At 41.4% G+C, this 26,583-nt stretch overlaps 1 protein-coding gene across 2 annotated transcripts in view; it reads right to left on the reverse strand.

Annotated features, from left to right (window-relative positions):
• XPO6 (exportin 6) overlaps positions 1–26,583 on the reverse strand; it is a 100,945-nt gene that overhangs the window by 45,575 nt on the left and 28,787 nt on the right. For both annotated transcript variants that reach the window (XM_030576759.1, XM_030576758.1), the window contains exons 2-7: positions 21,763–21,853; positions 19,131–19,243; positions 15,116–15,313; positions 9,069–9,228; positions 8,346–8,423; positions 2,878–3,334 (exon numbers count right to left, since the gene is read on the reverse strand). In XM_030576759.1, coding sequence (XP_030432619.1) covers positions 2,878–3,334; positions 8,346–8,423; positions 9,069–9,228; positions 15,116–15,313; positions 19,131–19,243; positions 21,763–21,853 — 1,097 coding nt within the window. The remainder of the gene's footprint in view (positions 1–2,877; positions 3,335–8,345; positions 8,424–9,068; positions 9,229–15,115; positions 15,314–19,130; positions 19,244–21,762; positions 21,854–26,583) is intronic.

Here is a 26,583-nt window from a genome sequence, read left to right on the forward strand (position 1 = left end):
CAGGAACCCCATCGATGTAGTTACATAACTGCACGGCTGAAAAGCCAATATCTCCCACCAGTGTGACGGTTTAGAGTTCTTAAAATATCAAAAAGTATTTCAAGAATGTTTTAAAAAAAGAAACATCACACAGCTGAAGACACCAAAATAATTTTAGTGGCAAAATTCTAAGACACTCAGGAACAACAGCCCCTTATTACATCTAAACTGATGGGAAACTCTGTATTTGTCCGACACACCTCACTGTGAGAAAATTTTTTCTTTTTAGTTGAACAAAGCTAGCTCCAAACCAGAGTCACTAAAGAACAGGAACAGCAAGTTGCATCATTCCCAGACTGGTCACTATGAAACTGTGGACCCACACAATTGCTGGAATGCATGAGGTAGTAAGATTATATTTATAGTTCATTTGACACCAGTCCTCTTGGCAAGAGCAACTCCCACTAAGTATGTACTGGTCATTGGCCAAATACTTCAAAACTAAAGTGACCTAGTGGGAAACAGTTATCCTGAGGTCAGTGTTTTCTTTAAACCAAGATCTAATCAAAGATATGCTGAAAGTTTTATATGGATGTAGACCTCTAGAAGCCACTAAGCCAGTCGTTAGCTTTGGAATTACCATTTATACTTTGTTACTACACTTCGGATTTCATTAAAGGTACTGGAAACTTTAAATTAAATGCCACACAAATGGGAAATTGCAAAATATGGTTAAAGTTAACATTTTCTGTACTAGTTTGCAAGTTCAAGATCAACAAGGCTCAAAACTGCACTAATTCCATGGTAAATAAAGTAACTGATAACCAACCATGACCCCATGTCACTCCTGTCCTAGATAAGAGTGAACTTTTAAGGCAATCAGGGTTTTAAAGGTACAAGATAAGGTATTGCTATGTCATTTTACACTATTTTGCAACAATGTCAGCTTTGTTCAGCAGCATGCCAAGTTAAAAATGGCAAGTGAGAAGACAGCTTGACTTGAAAACTTGGAATTGACTCAAGTTTTGGAAATCGAAGTGTAGCTAACCTTAAAACAAAGAAAAAAAACATGTGACAGACTGCAGACTCTTTACTCCACAGGAGGGATAGATTGTAGGACAACCAGTCCAGAGAATGTTTTACTCATGAAAAAAGCTAGAGAAGTCTATAAAGTTAAGTCAAAATATCTAGGTTACATCCCTGATTCAATTCATATTAAGCATTAACAAAAAGGGAGATTCATTTATGGACCTCAAGATCTCTGAACATGAGCTATATCAAAATACCACCAAATGAGTGCAACATGTAAAAAGCAAACTGGGCTCTAGCAGAGCTTCCACAGCCTGTGGAGAAAAATCCCTGTGCACTGAAATCTGTCACATTGCAGGGGGGCGGGGGTAGGGAAAGAACTCTTTCCCACTGCAGCATTACTAACTTGGCTTCACTTTCCTGGAATCATCTGTTCTCTATCCATATGCCCAAATGTACATGCAATTAGAGATTTCAATTTTGCTACTGCACACCTGATGTTAGGAAGCTAGGTAATGTCGAAGCCAATGGGATAGTCAAGAAAATGGATAATCAGAATTCACTATTAATCTAGATTTAAATTCCAAAAGAGTTTAAAATATATCTAAAGAAGCCAGCTGAAAAAGATTGAAGGCAATTTGAGAGAAAGAGATGCACTGCATCTGTATTATACATTGACCCGTTTTTGCTAAACCAAGACTTCCACCTGAGTTGAAGTTACAAAGTGCCTGTGTTGCGCAAACCCATTAACCTTTTGATTGAAACTTGGGTGTCATGTCTGGGAAGACGATCAATGGTTCAGTAGAAGTTTGGTAGTGCAGTGCGGTGCCGTGCTTATCTACTTCTATCACCATGCATCCACAACAACGGGCTACAATTGTGAATCTGGGTACATTCACATAATTACAACATCAGAAAATATATCCTACTAACATCAGCATCAGGAGAGAGCTCCCAAAGCTAAAACCGACAGCAGTGCTGTAACAGAAGCTAACATCAGTAGTTGTCTGCTATGCCACACTAATGACTATTTCAACACCTGGAAAGTTCAACCATGCAACATGACTTTCCCTCCTGTCAAAACAAGTAGAAGAATCTTCATGAAAGAAGTCAAAGATTTGTAATTGAATTAGGCAACAAGTTTCTTCGCATCCCTCTGGAAGTGAAAATGGAATTAGAAGTCTCCCAGACGCTTCCACTTATCCTGCCTTTACACAGATAGAAGTTATAATTAACAAATGCATGAAGGAGCCTTCAATTTTGGGGCTGCTTTCATAAGGCTGGTTAATTAGCGTATAAACACCCCAAGGAACCTCAAGTTTCCAAAATCCTGTAATGCTGATTTAAAAAAAACAAAAACAAAAAAAACAGATACGCTTCTCAAGTCCCAATATAAGGTATGAAACTGACCAGTTTTCACTCCCTTCAAAGTCATGGAGTGACCTGGAGCATGCTGCCCACTCCTTTAAAACAGACTTTAAACACACAGATGGCAGATATGAACCGGAAAGGGAATACTGCAATTCCTTTACCTCACTGTGCCTCTTCTGTTGCTCTGCTGCAACTGAATGAAGGGCAGGTTCAGCTCTCGTGACACCTCACACCTGCAGTCAAACAGTAACGAATGGGGGAGTGGGGAGGAAGAGGATAGGAAAGAATACAAACCTACACTACCAGTCACTTTGCAAAGTCAACCCCCCTGCCACCAACTTACCTGAACACACCTACCTTCCTGCTCTCCTTCAGCAGCAGAGAGCTCTGTAAAAAAAGGTGATTAAACACACCATGCATGACAGCAAGTCAGTATAGACAGTCTTTTAGTAAGCGAAAGATCCTCCCACAGTTACTTAGCTGGTTGATTTGTTTTACCTTTCATCTAGTTCCTCTAACCGGTTCTTCACCGTGTGGGCATTGTTCTCCTTGGTAATCTTCTGCAGGAGATAGAATGTCTGCTGGAACATCCGCAGCAAATACTCCTCAAACTCCATAGGCACGCAGTTCTTTGACATAAGTTCATTTATGCAAGACATAGCCAGGATCCCAAGTCTACCACGCTCCTGACCCAAGACAGAATTCTGGCTGCTGCCATTGACAGAGGACATCTTCCTGGCTCGGGTGTCACAGCCAAAGCGGGCAAAGTGGAATATAGTGGTGAGGAGTGAAGGAGTGATGCTGGTAGACAGAGGGATCCAGCTGAAGAGGTGGGCCAGGCACTCCAATGCCAGGGAACAAATATATTCACTCTCTGAATCAAGGATAGGGATCGGTTGATTCAATAATTTGGCTGCACTGGGACTCTGCAACAGGCTACTTAACAGGTCACCACCTAGGATATAAAGCATATGCATTCTTAAATCACAGTATACATACCAAACAGAGGGGAACTGGATGTGTAGAGTTAAATCTTGACCATAAAATCAAAAGCAATTTTTTGCGTTTAACTGCTGCTCTTTATGCATCTAACAAGTTAAATGTCTAAAGACAAGCATTCAATGCAACATGCCATTAATAGCTATATGATTCTACAAAGCATACCAGGCAACTCCGTCTCACCTCAGCTACCTCCTTTGCGTTCTAAAGTTTCACACTGACCAAACCTTTCAGTCTGGCTAAGAAACTCCGCAGCAGGCGGCACTGCAGTTGAGAGGAGGTATATAAAACAATTGAATGAAAGCTAGAATTCTGCTCTGTACTGCAGCATGTTACATTTCCAGCTTTACTGGTATGGCATACACAAGCACTGCTTTAATTAAGGCTCTGGTAGCATTTTCATTATAAACCTATTTTAGGGTTTAGGAGCCTGCTATAAAATTTACTTGCATAATTAAATCATTGGCAAAGTTATGTTTTCCATGCATATAAAATAAAGTTTGTGGATTCTATCTATAATACAATGCTTACTTACAAAAAATAATATTTATAAGGTATTTGTTTCTAATGCGGACTAGATCATATTTAACAAGTATCTCTAAAGTATGCAGATCACACAGCAATATGTAGCACTTCATAAGCACTTGACCTATTACAGTTCAAATTTATATTCACATTTTGCCTTTTTTAGCATCTTATTCAAAATGAAGTAATCTGAGACATTAGTAGCATGAGACTATACCAGTTTCCATCTTGCCTCAGCAGATTACTTTTAAAGTGCTTAAATAAGTTTTTATGGGATTTACAACCTGTTATTGGTCTTCTACCCTATCACAAGTGACACCATTTTTAGCAAGGTGGCTGCTGTCACCACTAGCTTCAGAACGGCCCTTTACACATGCTTACACACATTTTCTAGTTTATTCTGACAAGTGCTTCTCAGCACTGTGAATGACGCATGCTGTTGGGCTGAGTAACTGGATGCTTCTGTCCTTTAGATCTTAACTTCCAGATTGCCACAGCCTTGCACCATTTACATCTCTGTTAACACTGCAAATGAAGCGTGAACTGGTTCGGCTCTCCTGCCTTCTTCTCCCCTCCCGCAAATACACCAAAGAATCTAAATGAAACAAGGGGTTTACCTTCTTGTGCATCACCACCAGCAAAGCATTGTGCAAATTAGATTAGGTCCTCTGTGACATATGCAGACCCACTTCATGAAATTATGCTCTCAGTTGCCACTATGCAGCTTCAAAGCTTTTAAGGGAGCCTGTCGGCTACAACTGAGAACTACTAAACCTTATGAATCTATGGAATAATTATGTTGATGACAAGGAGAAAGAGGTTCCAGGTCCCTCTCTCCTAGTTATGTTAAATTCTGCATGGTTAGTAGAACTGAGGCAGTCCATTTTAATTGTTTTTTATTCACTTTGTTCATTACATATGGCTGAATATACCCAAGAAACAGATTTGACTATAGTAGTACCATTTTCACTTAGTCGCTTTCAAGTAAAGCAACACCATTAAGAGAGGCCAGATGAGAACATAAAATCATTCAGCAACATGCTGCTGATTCAAAGACCCCTGTATTTCCCACCAGAGGACCTAAGGTTAAAGAAGTTTCTAGGCTTGAGTGTAGGTCTTGTCCACACTGCCATTTACAGCGCTGAAGCCTTCTTCATTCGGGAGATGAAACCTCTCCCCAGAGCAATGCAAATTTCAGAGCTGTAAAGTGGCAGTGTAGATAGTGCTACAGCACTGGAAGCTGCACTCCCAGCACTGGGAGCTATTCCCCTTGCAGAGGTGGTTTTATTACAGCGCTGGGAGAGCTTTCCCCCAGCACCGAAGCCATGACTACACAGCCCCGTTAAAGCACATTAACAGACAGCGCTTTAATGTAGGCTATGTAGACATATCCCAAATATGGAAAATGTGACGCTACTACAGTGCATAAATGCCACTTAAACACATTTAAGGGTTCTTCTAATGATTTCTCTTTGCTCTTCCTAGAAAAAAACATGGAAACACTGCAAACTTACTAAGTTCTAAAAGAGTTCTGGTTGTAAATACAGCCGTTACGTATTTACAGAGCTTAGCTTCAGGATCCCAGCCCTTATCATGGCTGTTTGAAAGTTTCATACCTAAGTATATAGTTAATTACATTCAAACATAAAAAAGAGGAAAGTGCCAAGGGCCATCTATGCTAATAGAAAATCAAAGTTCCTTCTGGCCTGGGAATCTGAATTTATCCGGCTTTCACTTCCAGCCACTGGTTCTGGTTACACCTTTCTGCGCTAGCCCTTTAGTACCTGTTATTTTCTCCCAATGAAGGTACTTGTAAACTAAACACATCACTTCTCAACCTTCTTTATGATAAGCTAAACATTGAGCTCTTTCGGTCTCTCACTGAGGCATTTTCTCCAGCCCCCAAATCATTTTTCTGGTTCTTTTCTGCAACCTAATTTTCAACCTTCTTTATAAAATATGGACACCAGAACTGCACACACTATTCCAGTATCAGTCTCACCAACATCATACACACAGGTCAAGACACCTTCCTACTCCCCTGTTTATACATCCAAGGATCACCTTAGCCCTTTCTTGCCAAGTACTGAACAGGAGCTCATGGTGAATTGCTTATTCCTACGACTCCTATAGAGGTCTTTTCAGAATCACTGCTATCCAGGATACAGTCCCCCATTCTATAAGCATGGTCTGCCTTCTTTATTCTTATACGCATGGCCTTGCTTTGGCTGTACAAAAACACTGCTTGAATGGGCTTGATTTACCAAGCAATCCATGCTGTTCTGTATGAATGCCCTATCCATGTTATTTATCACTCCAATCTTTTGAGTCATTTGCTACTAGCAATGTCAAAACTAGCATTACTCAAGTGTTTTTCCAAAGACAATAATCTTGGCGAATCAACAATGCACTACAAAAATATACTAGTTGAACATCAGTGTAAGGAAGGCATACCCAGATCAGTGCCAAGCTTACATACAGGGAACCAATCTAGACCAAACAATGCAGTTCACTCTTGCAATATGCTATTTTGTACTGTTTTACTTTGTTAATACTCAGATTATTCAAATACTTAGCCTGCAACAGGGTTAAATAATTTTTCCCTTGACAACTAGGTACCACTGTTCTTCTAGAGGAGTTTCAGATACATACACTAATATCCTAACATGTACAGACCCCAAAGCTAAGTTTTAGTTCTTTCAGTTGGTTTGACAACCTTTGGAGTGACTCAGCCTAAGTAAACTTACTAGAGAAGTTTGAGCACAGTGAAGTAATCTGTACTAGTTCATCAGGGTAATTGTTCTTAATGGAAAATGAGAAGAAAAGTGGAATCTGTTCCAACACATATTTTTAGTTTTACTACAGTGGAAGAACTGTATTAATTCACAGGATGCACTATGTGACCTAGAAGCTTTTATTGTAACTGTGTGTCAACACTAGTATGAAGAAATAAGTCATTGTTTAGGTAGAGGAATTTCCTCTTTTCTCTACAAGACTTGACATTTAGACATCCTTAACTAGCACAAGTTTGTGAAATTTTTCTGTGGAGGGTACAGCCAACTTCAGAGAGGTTTTTAATTTAAAAGCTGTTTCAGTGAAGCTCTACTATATACAACTAGATGTGAAATTGCATCACAATATTTGTTCTTGTTTCTCAGAACATGGGAGGAAGAAAGGGCTACGACATCTTTAGTTGCTGCAGAAAGAAGCCAAGTTGAACTCGGACCATTTGATACGAGACAGCAAGGAAACTGTTGGTCCTCAGAACAATGGGATGGGATTTGCTCCTGTTCAATCTCCTGGATCTACAAGCTCCCTTTCCTCCAAATTGCAAAAGCATTGACTATCTATAATATGCACATCATCTTAGTAATTTAAGCAATGTGCAAGCTCCATTTTCAAAACTAGTTAAGGAAGACAAGTATATGAATCAGCTGTAAAGCAGATGCATAGCCAAGCTCTAAAGGCAGCAACTTGTCCTAACACTGCTGTGCAAGCTGCTGTGTCTGCAGTCGGGGGGGAAGTGGGTAGAGAGTATACATTTATCTTTTGGATATGTTACTGATATGGAGCTGAAAGCCACATCTATATTGTATTAGAAGTTTAAGGTCAGACTGGATCACAGTGGTCCGTTCTGGCCTTGGAATCTATGAATCAGCTAAGACTGCAGTCTTTCCTGGCTTCCCATGCACTTACAGCCGCAATTCATAGATGAAAGCCAACACTGATGCCAGACAGTTAGGAACTGGCTATTTTTCAACAGCCTTTCCTCCCCAGCACCTCCACAACAGGAAAGGTGCTGACAGCTTAGATGCCACATGTGCAGTCTTGAATGGAAGTAGCACATTTTCAGTGGAGAGGCCCCAGCCCTGGAGATTGCTTCCTCTGCTGGTCCCATATGTGCCAGAGATAGGGGAAGGCACAAAAGGGACTTGCCCTCAAGCCTCCATACTTCTTAAGACAGCACCATGTCCCCCACTTTTGAGAATCTGAATGTGGCAAGGACGCAGAAGGTGGGAGCAGCGCTGACTGGAGTTGGATGGCGTAACGGTAGAGCCTCTTCCCTATTGGTATGACAAAGTGGCAGCTTGGCTGAATTTGCGTGAGTGGCATTCCTACCTACCACACAGGGTTGCAGCACCAGTCAAATTTGGCCCGTCATGGTTGATTGCCGCCCCCCCCGCCCCCCGCATTTTTGCAGGCTTCCTCGTTCACCCAAATCTGGTGGCCAGCACAGATGTATCTTTCAGAGCACAGCACAAGGCATATCTTTCCAGTAAAACATTTGTCTGACTATGGATCACTATTTAGGAATGAAATGTTACAACAGGGATGGATCTGCACTATGTACTGTGGGTACCTTAGTGGTTTTGGTTTATGTCGGCAACCAAAAGCTATGTCCAATATATAAAAATTAAGTATTAAATTTTAGTAATCCATACCACTTTCTCCTGAAGATGGGGATGGTGGTGGAGTGGCAGCAGTAACACTATGTTTGTCCCAGATGCTCTCTAAAATACCTGCCAAGAAAGTGGAAGAGTGCTGTGAGCCCAGCTAGGTTCATAGACACTTTATACAGGGCTACTATCTGTATCCCAAACTTCCTTAATTTAGGATAGCCACCTCAAGGTTTATGCAATTAACCAGAGAAACCTAAGTGCATCCGAGCTAGACACTTCCAGATGTATAGGTTAGATCTTTATTCCTTTTTAACTGCAGTGACAGCACAAGAAATAAAGTATTGTCACAGGTGGTTGTGGACAGTAGAACTTATACAACACTTAATAAAAAAAACTTGTAGTGCTCTTCATTTATAAAGAGTTAAAGACAACACTAAGTTCTCATGCATGCGAGCATATCTGCTTGGTCTAAGTTCATCTTTATAAACAAAGATGACCAAGCACAGCTATTACAGCTACAGTGCTCTGTAATTTAGTTTTAGTCATCACATTTCATCGTAAGCTATTCAAGAAGCTATTTACACAGCAGAGTTAAGAGCTCAGCCAGCAGGACGCAGTCACTACATAACTAGTGGGGTTCTTATTTCACTGAATGATCAGCTTCACAGCTGCAAGTCTGCCATCATTTTACATATTCACACACTGTTGCAGAAAGAGGCAGGGGACAGATATTTGTTCCAACCCTACAAGTGCAGTTATACTCACCTGTGAGAAGCCCAAGTACCGTTTGTACCTGATCCAGGAGCAGTTTGCGTAACTCTTCTTTCCGTGCCACGCTAAGATCCTCCCTGGGGCACGCCAACTCTTCCGATGTAGTCTTCAGCATGATCAGACCAAGAGGAGTGGTCACAGGAGACTGAATCAACTGGAAGAACAAACAAGATGTGAACAATGTCACTAGCATTTTGTTCATTAACTGTTACAGAAACTCACAAGATCAGTCTTCATGTTGACAGTTTATGGACACTCCCAAGTGTCTGGGTCCATGCTGGATCACTAAATCATTTTTTGCAGTATACTTCGGGGGAATATAAGTATGGATTCTTGTTTTCTTGAAGCAACAGTTGATCATCATCCTGATGTACCAATCCTAGTAGTATGGGAATTCTTGAGATTTCAGTAGAGCTTTCATGCTCACACATATTCCCTGCTCCAACATTTTTACAAGTCAGAGAGTCTGTTTCCTCTCCCTTTGTGGAGGTTGCTAGTCATTAGGACTGCATCACAGACCACTTTAAATGACAGGTTGCTCCTGAAGTAGTTCTCTCATGGTAGGAACTTATGCCACCAGCCAAGCAGCTACATCAGTGGAAATTTAGATCATAAGTAACTGCAGCCAAAATTACATCAAAACAAACAGTAATTAAGGATTTTCTAATCTCTCCTGGCATACTCACTTCAATACTATTGTAAGTCACATTTACTTCAAAGCGGGAAGTTTCCTTTCCCCAACATGCGCAGAGGAGAATGAAGTGGGTCCAGAGAGAGTACATTACACTACCGTACATATGTTTTCAAGGTATCTAAAGCCTCGGTGAGATACCTCAAGATATTCAATTTAAATAAATTCAAGAATTGAGGTGGTGAGTGACTGGGGAATGTGTTGAACCTCAACCTGTTTTCAAAACTTAAAGGAGCCTTTACTTCTAGCCTAGAATATCACATACCAGATATTCACTACTCTCTCGAAGTATAGTTGATATTTCTCAATATGACAAGTAATGTAAAGTACATTTGTGGTAACGTGAGTGTGATGAACTGGGAATGTTCTTAATGTTTTCTCTGAATACTGTGTTGATGCCTCAGTGTCCCCTATGTAGTTCTTAAGTATCTAGGTAGTGGAATAAGAGTGTGCGATTGCTGCAGAGCAAAAGGTCAATGTACATAAATGCCTGACACGGTCTCCTAGCAACTGATGGCCTGGACCCCTTCTCTGCAAAGGTGCCAACTGAACGTGTTGAAGACAAAGAGGTCAGGTGACCTCCTGGCCAGGGAAAGGAACGGAGCAGAGGAGGAGGGGCTGGCTGGGGACCAGGAGTAAAGTGCAGACGTGGGGGTCTGGCTCACTGCCCCCTAGAATGGACCCAGCCGAGGGGTCCCGTTCGCTGTACCTAAAAGGTCTGTTTTAGACCGTGTTCCTATCATCTAATAAACCTCTGTTTTACTGGCTGGTTGAAAGTTATGTCTGCCTGCAAAGTGGGGGTGCAGGACCCTGTGGCTTCCCCAGGACCCTGCTGGGGTGGGTTCGCTGTGGGAAGCGCACGGAGGGGCAGTGGATGCTGAATGCTCCAAGGAGAGACCCAGGAGGTGAAGATGTGTGAGCTTCTTGCCCTGAAAAAGTCTGCTCCAAGGGAGAGGAGGCTCCCCAAAATCCTGACTGGCTTTGTGGGGAGCAGTTCCAGAGCATCGCCGTGACAGTGAGCTCTTGACTTTTAGGGGTGAGGTGCTAATTGATTTAAAGAACTGGATTGGGATTTGTCTACATGAAGAGCAGTTTGACTAAAAATGTGATTTTAAATTAATTTAGTCACATCAGGGGAAAGGACTGTGTGGACACTTCAGTTTAAATTAGGCTCATTTTGGTTCATCTTAAATCAATTAACAAGTTTTAAAATAATCCAAACAAACTATTCTTCAATCAAAATAAGGGATTGTCTACGCTTACAGTGCTGCTTCTCCTGTCACCACAGGTACTCCACCTTCCCAAGAGGTGGAAGCTATGTCAACAGGAGAAGCCTTCCCATCAACATCACAGTATTTACACTAAGAACTTATGCCAGTACAACTATGTCGCTTGGGGTGTGGATTTTCCACACCTTTGAGCGACGTAGTTATACAAACATAAGTTCAGAGTGTAGACTAAGGCTGTGTCTATACTGCCACTTTTAGAGCTAAAACTTTAGTCATTCAGGGGTGTAACAAAACACCCTGAGCAACAAAAGTTTGAATGCTGAAAAGTGCCAGTATAGACAGCGCTTTATCACTGGGAGCCGTGCTCTCGGCAATAAAGCTACCACCCCTCATTCGGGGTGGTTATTTTTTATTGCCGGGAGCTCTTCCCCAGCAATAAAGCGTGACTACACTGCCTACATCACAGCACTGCTGCGGCTGCACTATAACATGGGCAGTGCAGACACACCCTAAGCATGTCCACACAGAGGCTTTGCACTGGTTTACTTAAGCCAGTGCAAGTTTGTGTGTACACAACACTTTAGAAATCTCATACATGATCAAGTATAACTAATCCCATTACAGTATTGTTACTTATTGACACAGTATTTTATCAAGTCTCGATTATAATCACTGAAAGAGTACATGTTTATACTTAGGTTTGTATTTTTCCTAAATATGACAAGGGTTAATTTAAAAACAAAAATGACCCCCAAAGTTATTTAATACATTTAGACAATACATGCCAGCGAAACTGACTACAAAGATGCTTGAAAATTGGTGAATTGTGACTAAAGTAGTGTTGGTATAATCTACACTATGACATTCTCACGATTATCCAAGCCTTCCCATATGGGCTGACAAAATCTTAACACACCAGCCACATTCAAACCAGCAACTCTGTCTATTATGACAGGTGCTTAGATTCTACAGTGATAAGTGTATCTACTAGCAACCTACTCTATTAGTTTTGGAGGGCCAGCTATAATTCAGTGATAAAGAGGTTGGAGATCCTTGTAGAAATTGAATGATTTAAGCTTTTCTTTAGCTACCAGGTGAACAATTTGTAACAGCTGAATTCAGACCTTTCATATTTGTGAAGCATCCAAACTTACGTATTTGTTTGGTATTTGCAAATACACAAAACTGCTCACAAACTTCAGTCTGTGCATTGCTGGCTCCAACTATTCTGTATTTCAGCTGTGATCATCACTTAATTCCCATAGTTCCTGTTCACTGAATGGATGAACAAGCCTTTATAAAACTACTGCTTCCTCAAAATCATCTTAGATTTAGTTTTTAACTAATCTGAGCTGTGGTCGTAAAATTTGCTTTGTGAACAAGTTCTGTTTGTGAAAACCCCTGTAAAATGCAAGCAAGTTTCAAACATGGTCAAAAGAAAATATTTAGAAATCTCGAGAGCATTGATAAAAATTCTCACTATCCTCTCAGTTCTATTAGCCTTACCCAAAGTAAATGTTCAAAAACTATGTTTAACAGTTAATTTACAATAGTTGCTCAACATTTTCAGAATACCTACAGCATTAATCTAGATTTAATCATCTTTGGTGCACTTAAAGGTTCTGAAACAAACAGAAGACAATTCTTAAGGCTCCTTCACTAACTGAAGCTTATTGAGTACAGGCACTGCTATTAGCCAGGATGGGCAGGGATGCAAAACCATGCTCTGAAGTATCCCTAGCCTCTGTTTGCCAGAAGCTGGGAATGGGCAATAGGGGATGGATCACTTTATGATTACCTGTTCTATTCATTCCCTCTGAAAAACATGACATTGGCCACGGTCAGAAGACAGGATACTGGGCTAGATGACAAGTATCAGAGGGGTAGCCACGTTAGTCTGGATCTGTAAAAGCAGCAAAGAATCCTGTGGCACCTTATAGACTAACAGAGGTTTTGGAGCATGAGCTTTTGTAGGTGAATACCTACTTCGTCAGATGCATGTAGTGGAAATTTCCAGGGGCAAGTATATATATATATGCAAGTAAGCTAGAGATAATGAGGCCCTGGTCTAGCAGTTGAGGTGTGAAAACCAAGGGAGGAGAAACTGGTTTTGTAGTTGGCAAGCCATTCACAGTCTTCGTTTAATCCTGAGCTGATGGTGTCAAATTTGCAAATGAACTGAAGCTCAGCAGTTTCTCTTTGAAGTCTGGTCCTGAAGTTTTTTTGCTGCAGGATGGTCACCTTAAGGTCTGCTATAGTGTGGCCAGGGAGGTTGAAGTGTTCTCCTATAGGTTTCTGTATATTGCCATTCCTAATATCTGATGTGTCCATTTATCCTTTTCCGTAGCGACTGTCCAGTTTGGCCGATGTACATAGCAGAGGGGCATTGCTGGCATATGATGGCGTATATTACATTGGTGGATGCGCAGGTGAATGAACCGGTGACGGTGTGGCTGATCTGGTTAGGTCCTGTGATGGTGTCGCTGGTGTAGATATGTGGGCAGAGTTGGCATCGAGGTTTGTTGCATGGATTGGTTCCTGAGCTAGAATTACTATGGTGTGGTGTGCAGTTACTGGTGAGAATGTGTTTCAGCTTGGCAGGTTGTCTGTGGGCGAGGACTGGCCTGCCACTCAAGGCCTGTGAAAGTGTGGGATCATTGTCCAGGATGGGTTGTAGATCCCTGATGATGCGTTGGAGGGGTTTTAGCTGGGGACTGTATGTGATGGTCAGTGGAGTCCTGTTGGTTTCTTTCTTGCGTTTGTCTTGCAGTAGGAGGCTTCTGGGTACACGTCTGGCTCTGTTGATCTGTTTCCTTATTTCCTTGTGCGGGTATTGTAGTTTTGAGAATGCTTGGTGGAGATCTTGTAGGTGTTGGTCTCTGTCTGAGAAACCGCATCTGCTCTAACTCCTCAACCTCTGTTAGTCTATAAGGTGCCACAGGATTCTTTGCTGCTTGGGCTAGATGAATCATTGGTCTGACCCAGTATGGCCATTCTTATGTTCTTATATAGGTCTGAATTTCACATTTACACTAAGGCTCCTTGACATCATTCTGGCAATGGAAAGGGGCCTAAAAGTGGATGTAAAGGGACCTTAGTGTAACTCAGAATCAGCCACTCTAGGCTACCAAATCCCTCTCCCTATTTTCCAATCAATATGGCAACAGGAGTTGTTGCCAAAAGTCACAAGAGATGCACTGAATTAAAACTACAAAAAACTGGAATATGATGTATATGGAACATGAAATCCCAATGTGATGCAGTGGCTGAGAAAGCTAATGTGATCCTGAGATGCATAAACAGAGGATTCTCAAGTAGGTGTAGAGAGGTTATTTCACCTCTATATTTAGCATGTGTGAAACTGCTGCTGGAATTATGTCCAGTTCTGCTGTTCACAAATCAAGAAGGATGCTGAAATATTGGAGAGGATTAAGAGAAGAGTCATGGGAATGATCGAAGGATTAGAAAACATGCTTTCTAGTGATAGATAAGCTCAATGAGCTCCTTGAGTCTAAACAAATAGAAGGTTAAGGGGTAACAATCACAGTCTATAAGTACCTACATGGGAAACAAATATTTAATAAAAGGCTTTTTAATCTAGAAGAGAAAGGTCTAACATGATCCAATGGGTGGAAGTTGAAGCTAGACAAATTCAGACTAGAAATAAGGCATACATTTTTAACAGTGAGCATAATTAACCATTGGAACAATTTAGCAGAGGTCGCGGTGGATTCTCCATCACTGACAATTTTTAAAATCAGGATTGGATGTTTTTATAAAAATAATTACTTTGGGGAAGTTCTATGGTCTGAGTCATACAGGATGTCAGACTAGATGGTCACAATGATCCCTTCTAGTCTTGGAATCTAGGAATTTATGCATGAGGCTAATGGCTGACTATTTGTCAAAGTAAGGGAGGTGGGACTGAAAAGCAATTTCACTTCCTCTTCAGCTTTCTCCAAAATAAAAATGATCAATGAATACATTCATAAGATACTTAAAGGTTTTACTCAACCACTCCGTCTTCCCATTAAAGGTAGCCTCTAATTTAGACAAATTGTTCCATGAAGTGGCACCGAAGATTTCCTGACTTCATCACAGTTTCCCAAAGACATCCTTACCTGTAAGATGTTTGTGAAGAAGTCATGGTAGAACATAGGCCAGTCTTGTCTGCCAATGTCCACAATGACTTTGCAGAGCTTGTTCCTGATAAAATAAGGCAGCGTTTTATGGTGAGCTAGTAGGAGTTTGGGCAGGCAGCTGCGGATCTCCATTTTATCTTGAGATGGGACCCCAAGCCACATCTTGTTGATCAAGTTCTGAAAGAGAGGCACACGCTGATTTAGCAGATCTTAAAAGGCGCAAAGAATTGGTTTTAGCGCAACATTACAATCAGTGGCTAGACACCATGTCTGGAGAACCAGATGGAGGAGAAGATGTGTCATCAGGCAAGTAGCTTTGGGAAAAATTTAGCATTTCAATACATTTCATTTGCAGAGTTTTACAACAAGTTTGTTATCCTCAACTAGTGCATGGATGAAAAACTACCCTTAATCAGTAAAGTGAAGCAGTTGCAAGTATTGCTACTTTAAATTACTGCCCAAACCAGATAACTATTAGGTAAGTGTTGGGACAGATGTGATAGAGTGGTCAAATTAATTAGAATCTAGAGCACAAGAACTTAATCTGGGCCTTGACAGTGATTGTGTGTGGCCCTGGGCACATCTACAGATAAAGAAACTAAGGTCAGAGTTAGTGGGGATAGGTCCCTCACAGAACTGGAGGATGTATTGCTTAATGTTTGTAAAGTGCTTTGAATGTAAGCAGCATTGTGTGTTAAATAGAATACAGGGAACTCTAAAGGTAGACAAGATTATTTTAAGAGAGGCTCAAAGACCAAATGTCAAATTTATGAGTTCTTCCCTTTTCATATGCTGCTTCACATCACAATACACTAACAATTTTCTGTCTTGAGAAATATGGGCAATTTCCATTATCCTAGTATCATTTTTTCTACTAGCATGGCTTGAATGAATCAGTGTTTTTATGGATCTGTAAAACAGTCACTGGTTGGCGAGTTTCAGTATAAACAATTCAGACTGGAGCAGGCCTGATTTTTGCATATAAAGTCTCGGTGCCCTCTTAACCCTGAGACAGCTAGGTTTCCTCTTTTAAGAAGGGAAATGTTGCAGTAAATAGAGAATCATCATAACTCTTGCAAGGCAGAATGAGAAGCAAGTTCTGCTTTGGATGAAATGTGGGCCTCCTGAAGTTTTTAAATCCAGAAAGTCCAAGTTAATAGGCCTTTAATGGAAGAGGGCTAAGTTTAGTAATGGAGTTTTAACTCACTTAGTGGCAAAATCCATAAGACGGCAGAGTTATAAAGTATTTTTCCTGCAGTGCTGAAGCCCCATTTAGAAGCTCTAGAACATTAGTGGCTACTAGTAGCTTAGCCCATTAAGTAGATGTTTGAGGATAATAGATTCAGGAAGCCTGCTTCTGAAGCAATGCTCTACCCAGTTTCAAGCACATGGCAGGCAGAAATTAAAGACAAATAGCTTTACTCGTGGCATGACAAAGCCAATTCATAGTATTCAGGCTTTGATGCAATTTAGACTTGAAGCCACCATGAAGTCTCCCAAAAGGGGTCAAAATTTTATGGTTTGGAGCCAATGTCCAGAGCTACAGTTTAACAGTGACAAAGGAACTACTTATAGGAAGAATACAGGGCACTGACAAAACCCACAACACAGAGGACACTCACAAAAAGTCCGTATTAAGAGTAATTCCGGAAGGGTACTGTGCGTACATGAAATTTCTCCCACGTAAATGAGATTTTAAAGTGGTAGCTTCCTCTAGTTGCCTAATGTCTTTGGTAGCAAGTTCCCCTTTCCCAGAAGATCAACTAGCAGCTTCCATTTGAGATGAAAGAAAAGTGGGCACAGTGGGAGAGGCTGAAGGAGTTTCATTAAAACTCTGCTGTTATTTTTCCACTTCTTCCAGAAAATATCAGCCCCCATAAACCTCCTGGAATAAGTTTTAGGTTTACTGTCCTGCTTTTGCTGATAAATTCACTATTCCCATATAACCGATCAAACAGTACTAAGATAGCTGGAATTAATTTTAGAAATTCCAGGTTCTAAATAAAGAGATTTGAATCTCTAAGCTGGAGTTTATTTCCTTAGTGTTTATGCACTGGACAGTGATTTCTTTGTTCTACTAGGCTCTGGACAATTATTTTTCAGAGCTATATTTTTCAGTGAGGCAGAAAGGGGCAGGAATTAAGCTAGGTTGCCAAACCCATGAAAATCATTCTAATTGCTGGAATATGTAGCTCCATAAAATTCCTCTTTAGACAACAGTGTAGTCCCCTATTATTTCTGTCTTAGTTTGGTTAGGGTGCTGGACTGGGACATGGGAGACTCTGGTTCAGTGCCCAGTTTTACCACAGGCATAATAGCACTCCCTACTTCACCGTGGACTTGTGAGGATAAATACATTAAATACTGTGAAGTGCTCACTATACTATGATGAAGTGGGTATTTACTCACGAAAGTTTATGCTCCAATATGTCTGTTAGTCTATAAGGTGCCACAGGACTCTTTGTCACTATACTATGGTAATGAAAGATGTATAAGTACCTAAGATAGATCACTCACTGACGGCGGTTTGTCAGCAAGTCAGCACTAAGCCCAGTTTCTGGGCATGGCCCAGTCTGCTTTACCCGGATGGCCTATAATTTTTGTACATGTCCTCTTAGCTCCAGATTTCCTCCTCCACCGCAAGGCTCACAACTGCCATGGAGCAAAAGGTTTGTCCCATAAGTAACAGTTGCAAGTTAGTGTGCAGCTTTCAGCTCCCCTACTCAATGTTTTATTTGATGTCTTTAGTATATCTTATCTGTGTCCTTACACCTTTTGGAAACATCTGGAATTGCAAAACATCTGACATCACCAGAATAGCTTGCTTATTTATCTGGGTAGCTGTTTTGAGAGGAACTTTGAATGCACCCCTAGTGTGCTTCATTTTCTTAGCACCTTTTTTTTCCTGCCAAAAACTTAGTAAAGTACATACACCAGCAGCAAGAGTTGTAAGGGAGTTTCTTTTTAATCATAGTAAAGTCTTATGGTATGATTGCCCTAAGTGGTTTGTCTACAATAATGTCAGTAGAAGCCAGTGGGGTACTATTTCTTTGCCTATTGATGAGCAGTTTTTGTTACTCTGAGCTGTGTCAACCATCCCCTGTTGCATTTCCTGGGATCAGGCTCAGAGCATGAATGATCAACACAGCTAGGAATGTGACACAGACAAGCAAGACAAAAGTGCTTTAAGTTAATTAATGTAAAGCATGTCATTGACTATGGCATTGCAATGCAATAAATAGATACTTTGCATCATTATTTTAGAGAGGATCTAAAAGTAATGATGCAGAATAATGTGGTAGAACAAGACACTTCACATGCTTACTGATACATCAGTTGATTGTAGCCTGTGAACAGTTAACATCACATTTTTACACACGCCAGTGTTTGGGTTTTTAAACTTTTACTTCGTTCTCTTTCATAGCTAGGTAACAAGTGGCATGTGGTTTTCCAGCAGAGTGATATTACATCTTTGACGAATTCATAGGCAAAGCAGAATGAGCTGTCAATCAGATCTTTTAGATTCCACAGAATAAGGAATTTTGTCATATCCTTTATGCTAGTTTGTGGCATCTAGTTATACATAACTGAGTTACCATTTCTGATCTGTAAAGGATATGAAGGATCTATTCTGTAACGGATTCATCCATAATTCTGTGAATTATATCAAAATCTAAGACAGCATCCTAAATTCTAGACATTTCCTATCTGAAGTCAGCAATAAGCAATTTCCTCAATCTGTATGCAAGGATTCATATTCCATTTTATTCCCTCTCAAACTGCACTTTAAAAAATTCCCCTTACAAGAGAACTATAAAAGCAAGCCATGTCCATGTGCTTTTCAGGTGGTTCTCACTTTAATCTTAAAAACCTTATAGTTAATACAAACTATTCCAAACACAAATCACATCAAAGAGGAGTAAATACAGAGGAATCCACTAATCAGGCAATAATGGTGTTCTGGGTAAGTTCACCCTTTTTTCTTATGTCTCACCTCAAACACTGTCAAACTGTACATCATTACGTAGTCGTTTCTTGTGCTTGACAGGAAATAGAGGCAGAATCTCCAGGCACCTATCTGCTGGGCAAAGTTATTCAGAAGCTCCTCTGGGAAAATCAAGAATCAACAAAACACGTGCATTAATATTCATAAGTTGTCTTCGTACCCAAGACAATATTTGTTTCCACAGCACCATAAATCTGAATGGAACTTCAGATATTTTTCAATCTGATTTATCAGTTTAATAATGCTCAGACAACCTGAGCTAATTCAAAAGCAGCCACAAAACCTACCTATAACCTTCAATGCAACCAAAATGACTAGGTGCATGGTATCAGAATTTGTTGTGTATGATTTTAACATTCCCAAAAGCATAATGTAACAACAGACTTGGGTTAGATTATCTTGATACTAATGGAACCTTTAGATCCACAGAGCAGGTCTCTGCCCCCTAAGGTAACAGACACTGATAGCAGTAGGATGAGGTGGCAGCAGTAGATTGTCATATTCTATGTAGACCAGACACTAGAGCAAGATTATCTACTTTGCCAGGGATCTTTACAGATAATTCCTTTGCTGTCAGCAACACTTGGATTCAGGAACCTTGGTTTCAGTTGTGGGTTCTGTAGAAGAATGTGCTCTAGGGGGCACAGATTTTTCTACCTGTGTTCTCCAGCCTGTTACTTTCCATCACTTCTAGCTTCCTGTCCAAGTCTTCCTGTCCCCCCTGTACCACTTCCTTCCTGTACCACTACCACTAGCTCCTTGTTCCAGTCTCCATTCCTTGCCCAGCCATTTCCAGTAGATTCCCAAGCCCTCTTCCCAGTCTTTCCTCCACCTCAGACTCCTTGTCTCTTGTTCCCTCTGCATTGTAGTCAGACAGCTTTCTACTTTGCCATGCTGCCTGGGAGTCAGAAAAAGGGGCAGAGAGGGGTAGAGGAGCACTAAGACCACAGGAGAGTGTTTCCCTGCTCTCAACTCCAGTGCCCAGTGCTATTGCAGCTCACCCTACCCAGGAGCATCAATTGCAAGAAAAGTCCTCCTCAATCCCAGGGTTGAACAATCAATGCAGAAGGAATCTTCTGAATTTAGCTGCCAAACTAAAATCTCTGTTGAACTTTCTTAAAAAAACATGCCTAAGAAAATGTATTTTCCCTAATTGTTTTCAAATATTGAACTGTTTTTTGCTTAAATTTTCAAAAAAGAAAATCTGAGGCAGACACCTAGCTTGCAAAATTTCAACCCCAATAGGAAAAGTTTGGCAAAGTTCTGAGCAGCTGAAAACTGCACCTTATAATGGGAAGTGTCAGGCAACCTTAATGATAGCCAGCACTACCAGCTCTGCCTCTAACAAATAAGAAAAACAAATGGCAAAAGTTGGGATATTGGTCCACTGTGAAACAGACTGGGTAGAATTTAAGGGTTTGTCTACAGGAACAGTTTGCGGCAAGCTGGGATGTGAATTTATCTTGCACTAGCCAGCCACGGACTGATTGTCCGTGTGGACATGGCTGACAAGCATTAACAGTTTAATGAGTTTTCACCTAATCCCATTTCAAAGACTAACTGAGTTTGTTAATGCATGTCAGAAGGGCCTACACGGAGAGTCATTCTATGGCAGGCTAGCACAGGATAGATTCACAGCCGAGCTTGCCACAAAACTAAAATGTCCATGTACTGCCCTAATACGGACATTCTGCAGTAAAGTTTTCTTTGTTTTGCTAATTGTTCTTAGATCTATATATACCTCTGATGTGAAGCATTATAATCCCCCGTCTTTTACACATTTCTCTCAAAAGCTCAGAGAGATTCTGTTTCTAGGATGACCACATCCAATTACTCTTTTTGTAAAAGTCTGGCCTGGGGAAAAAGCTGCATGGGTTTGTGTTCTACAAGTTGAACAAACCCAAAAGTATGCGAACGGTCGCCTTTTCTCCAGGGAAGAAAGAGTCAATATCACCCTTTTTAGCCAGATGGTGAAATTTCAGGTGAAGACAGCGTGTATACATGCTGAGAATATATTTTCAAGTATAGTGAACCTGGAGGGAATACAGGTTATATTACTGAAGTCTCAGAGGTTATAAATACATAGCCTGTCCTCGTAGAAAGGAACCAGAAGACTGTGTAACCTTCTCATTTTTTAGTGTATTGCAGGCCTGATTCATCCATCCTGCTGCTGGTTGCATATTATGCAAGTTATTTCTACTGGTCTTCATAAGCCTGGATCTGCTCAGATCCACCAGTATGAACACAAGTGTATTTCCACCTGCTACCCCAAATGTGTCAGTGTGGGTAATGTATGCCTCCTCTTTCGGATCTGCTCTCCTACATCTTTCTCATTCCCCTCTTAGTACATAAAAAGCTTCACGCATTTTGCTCCGTCATTTGTCACACAGCATCCTTCACAGGCTCTTCATGGAGCGCAGCAGTTTGTAGGCAGAGAAGTAGGTACCCGCCCTCATAACTAGCTAAGTTTCCATCAGCCTGGGAAACATGTTCCTTTCTCACCATTTCCACCTTCAGCAGAAAACTGAACTATGGAGTTTTCTGCTGCTGTTGCTTGGAGATCAAATATCTAATCCAAAAAATGTTGTTCAAGGAAGTAAAAGGGATTGTCTGAACTTACCTATCTCACGTTTCCGTTCATTTGTCGTGCAATTGTGGAAAAACTCTGTCATTAGACTCTCCAAAGCACGCAGGGAGGCCTCTTCTGATGCCTGACAATGACATTGAAAGGAAAAGTAGGTCAGAAAGTGCCTCTGGTTTACATTCAATTGAAAATAAAGTTTATTTCCTTATAAGACAAAGTGCTAAGGGGTCCATATAATGCATGCTGAATGAACGGTCTCAGCAACCAAACAAAAGAGCAGCATGTTACAGAGTGAAATTTAATATGAAGTTCACAAAACTGTAGAAAGAAGTCAACGGCTACTAACAGAATATGTCCAGGATGAGTAAAAAGCCTCAGAGGTTATTTTAAAGTCTCATTTGTTCAGTCAAACTTGTTAATGAGAGCATCACTTCATAAAGCAAGTTCCCCTTCCCTCTAATTACAGAGGCTTGTTCTTGTTACAAATGTTAGCTCATCCATTGGAATAATTCTTACATGAACACCAGCTTCAGATTAACACACTTCAGAAATTCAGAGGCATCAAGGCATAGCAAACTGAACAAAAGACTAGATGCTAAAAGTCCTGAACTCTATTCCCATCCCTGGCTCAACGGGTGGCCATGGTCAGTTTGCCACCTCTTTGCTTCAGTGTGCTCATCTGTTTTTTTTTAAAAAAGAAAAAAAAAGGGGGGGGCCACCACCAACATACTCCACTTGGCCCAGGAAAATGGAGGGATTTAAAGGATTAATGTTCGTACAGAGCTTTGACAACTGAGTGCTACACAAATGTTTAATAATTTGATTCAGGGAGGATGAGTTGCCTAATCTCTTTTCCTTTTTTGCCAGCTGCAGCTTGGTTTTTAGAAGACCTCAAAGACAGTGGTTCAATATGGAGCAGTTACAAGGTAGCTACAGCTTTATTTCTCCGGAGGGCCACCTGTAATAAATGGGACTAATTCATTTGTTTCACAGTGTCTGGAGATGGAATGATTATGTTGAGCCAGAGTTAGGATGATTCTTGAACCAGTCAGTAGGGAGGCACTGTGTTTGCCCTTCTCATCTAACTCTTAGGCCTGGTCTACACTACGCGTTTAAACCGATTTTAGCAGCATTAAACCGATTTTAGCAGCGTTAAATCGATTTAACGCTGCACCTGTCCACACAACGAGGCCCTTTATATTGATATAAAGGGCTCTTTAAACTGGTTTCTGTACTCTTCCCCGACGAGAGGAGTAGCGCTGAAATCGGTATTACCATATCGGATTAGTGTTAATGTGGCCACAAATCGATGGTATTGGCCTCCGGGCGGTATCCCACAGTGCACCATTGTGACTGCTCTGGACAGCAATCCAAACTTGGATGCATTGGCCAGGTAGACAGGAAAAGCCCCGTAAACTTTTGAATTTCATTTCCTGTTTGCCCAGCGTGGAGCTCTGATCAGCACGGGTGGCGATGCAGTCCCAAATCCAAAAAGAGCTCCAGCATGGACCGTACAGGAGATACTGGATCTGATCGCAGTATGGGGAGACAAATCTGTTATATCACAGCTCTGTTACAGAAGATGAAATGAGAAAGTATTTAAAAAAAATCTCCAGGCTATGATAGACAGAGGCCACAGCACAGTGCTGTGTGACAAGCATAATGGAAAGCCAAAGAATCAAATGGATGCTCATGGAGGGAGGGAAGGGGTATTGAGGACTCCAGCTATCCCACAGTCCCCGCAGTCTCAGAAAAGCATTTGCATTCTTGGCTGAGCTCCCAGTGCCTGTAGGGTCAAACACATTGTCCAGGATGTTTCAGGGTATATGGCGTCAATTTACCCCCCTTCCCTCCGTTAAAAAAAAAAAAAAAAAAAAAAAAAAAAAAAAAAAAAAAAAAAAGGGAAAAAAATTGTTTCTTGACTTTTTTATATGTCACCCTATGTCTACTGTATGCTGCTGGTAGACATGGTGCTGCGGCAATTAATAGCAGCATCCTCTCCTCTCCCCTCCCTGGTGGCAGATGATACAATATGACTGTTATCCATCTTCATCATCAGCCCGTGAGTGCTCCTGGCTGGCCTCAGGTGAGGTCAGCCGGGGGTGCCTGGGTAAAAATAAGAATGACTCCCGGTCATTCCCAGCAGATGGTACAGAACGGCTGGTAACTGTCCTCATCATAGCAACTGGGGGCTGAATTCCATCAGCCCCCTCCCTTTCCTGTATAAAGAAAAGATTCTGTACTGCCTGGACTATCATAGCAGCGGAATGCTGGGCTCCTCTCCCCCCGCCACCTTTTAAAGTCCTGCCTGGACTATCATAGCAGCTGGAGGCTGCCTCCCCCTCATTTTATCTCACTAAAAAGTCAGTGTTTCTTATTCCTGCATTCTTTATTACTTCACCACACAAATGGGGGACACTGCCACGGTAGCCCAGAAAGATTGGGGGAGAATGGAATCAACGGGTGGGGTTGTTGCAGGGGCACCCCCCGTGAATGGCACGCAGCTCAACATTTCTGCGGGATCTGACACGGAGCAGTTGTGCTCTCTGGTTCTCTGATACACTGGTTCTCTAGTACATTTGCCCCATATTCTAGGCAGGACTGACTATTTTTAGATAAACCATAAACGAGGAATTGACTCAGGGAGTCATTCCCATTTTTGTCTTTGTGCCCCCGGCCGACCTCAGCCAGGAGCACCCATGACAGCAGCAGACGGTACAGAATGACTGATAACCGTCATCTCATCTCCAATTTACAATGGTGCAGCAGCCTTGCAATGGTAAATGAATGCTGCTGTGTAGCACTGAAGTACCGCCTCTGTCAGCAGCATTCAGTACACATACAGTGACAGTGACAAAAGGCAAAATGGGCTCCATGGTTGCCATGCTATTGCGTCTGCCAGAGCAATCCAGGGGAAAAGGGCGTGAAATGATTGTCTGCCACTGCTTTCATGGAGGAAGGAATGAGTGATGATATTTACCCAGAATCACCCGCAACACTGTTTTTGCACCACAATGCATTGGGATATCAACCCAGAATTCCAATGGGCGAGGGAGACTGCGGAAACTATGAGATAGCTATGGGATAGCTACCCACAGTGCAACGCTCTGGAAATCGACGCTAGCCTCGGTACATGGACGCGCACCACCAAATTAATGTGCTCAGTGTGGCCGCATGCACTTGACTTTCTACAATCTGTTTTACAAAACCAGTTTATGTAAAATCGGAATAATCTTGTAGTGTAGACATACCCATATAATGGATACCTCTCTTGTCAGTTTTATCACTAATGGTTTTGTTATGGAAGAGACATGCCATGCCATTTGTCATTTCTCCAACATTTTCAGGTAACACATTGCTCTTTCACTAATAAGAGCACAGACTTAAGCCTAGACTTTCCTTGGGACTATACAAAGGGTAGTGGCGCAGGCAGGCATTACTGTTCAGTCCTATTTCAGGCACAAAAAAAGTTACACATAAACCAAGGCTTTGCCTACACCACCAATTTCACAGGTGCTTAAAAAGCCCCCCACCCCCAACAAAAGTTTTGCCACAGCAAATGGCAGTGTAGCTGGCTCATCGTGGGCAGCAGCACTCTCCTGTCAACAACACGAACCCCGCTCATAGGTGGTAGAAGTATTTTGTCAGCAAAAGTGCCGATAAACAGTGTTTACACTGCCTGACTTTTAGCAACATGGTCCTGTTGCTAAAAGCTGTGTAGTATAGACAAAGCCTCAGGCAGACTATCTGCACTGTGACAGGTAGTCTTCTGGGGGCTGGTCCACACTACCGGGGGGGGAAATCGATCTTAGATACGCAACTTCAGCTACGTGAATAACGTAGCTGAAGTCGAATATCTAAGATCGGACTACTCACCCGTCCACACCACGCAGGATCGATGTTCGCGGCTCTCCCTGTCGATTCCGGAACTCCGTTGGGGTTGATGGAGTTCCGGAATCGATATAAGCGTGCTCTGGGATCGATATATCGCGTCTAGATTAGACGCGATATATCGATCCCCAAGCAATCGATTTTAACCCGCCGATATGACGGGTAGTCTGGACGTGGTCTGGGAGAAGATCAGTCTACATCACCTACAGAAGCAATATGAATTTCTCTATTGCTAAAGCCCAATTCCACATGCTCCACACAAGGCATCCAGTTTTTCTAGCGTTCCACTGCAGAACCAAATTGGAGAGGATATTTCTAAGTCTGTGATATGGGGAAACTATGAGAACCAATAATTTAATAAAAGATTAAGAAAAATACAGCTGTTCTCCTAGCAACTGATAATGCATGTTTAGTAAGATTAAGCATTCTGCTGCTGAACAGAAAATACATGGAGGAAGGACAACAGAAAAATGTGCATCTCAAAAATCGAATGCTCCTTAGAAAAAGCCACTTGTGATTGTGAAACCCATCCTGACAGTGAAAAATTATATTTAAAAACAAACAAACAATCAAGCCGTAGGTCACGTTTCCATTTTAAGCAACTGCACCGGTCATCATTATTTTTTAAAATCCATATAGATTTGCTTCTTTGCAAAAAGGTTGCATGCACAACAAACAATCTTCAAGTTGTGCCTTCCAACTGCTACCCCACTTTTTCCATCTGTCTCCCCTTACTAGTAGTAATAATTACGCATAAGCAAGCTGGATAAAAATCAATGATTTAAAAAATGGATTTTTTTGATAAAATGCTGTTTGAGGAAAAAACCTAAAGATAGTTTTAATTAAGATACATTATAGCTCAAAGAATCTCATCATAGAATAGTGATTATAAATTTAAATTCTATAGTATGAGACAATATAGTCATGAAATGTTTAAGACAAGTTTTAAATGAGTTCCAATGCTTC

Source organism: Gopherus evgoodei, chromosome 10 (genome assembly GCF_007399415.2).
Source record: "Gopherus evgoodei ecotype Sinaloan lineage chromosome 10, rGopEvg1_v1.p, whole genome shotgun sequence".
Lineage (NCBI taxonomy): Eukaryota > Metazoa > Chordata > Testudines > Testudinidae > Gopherus > Gopherus evgoodei.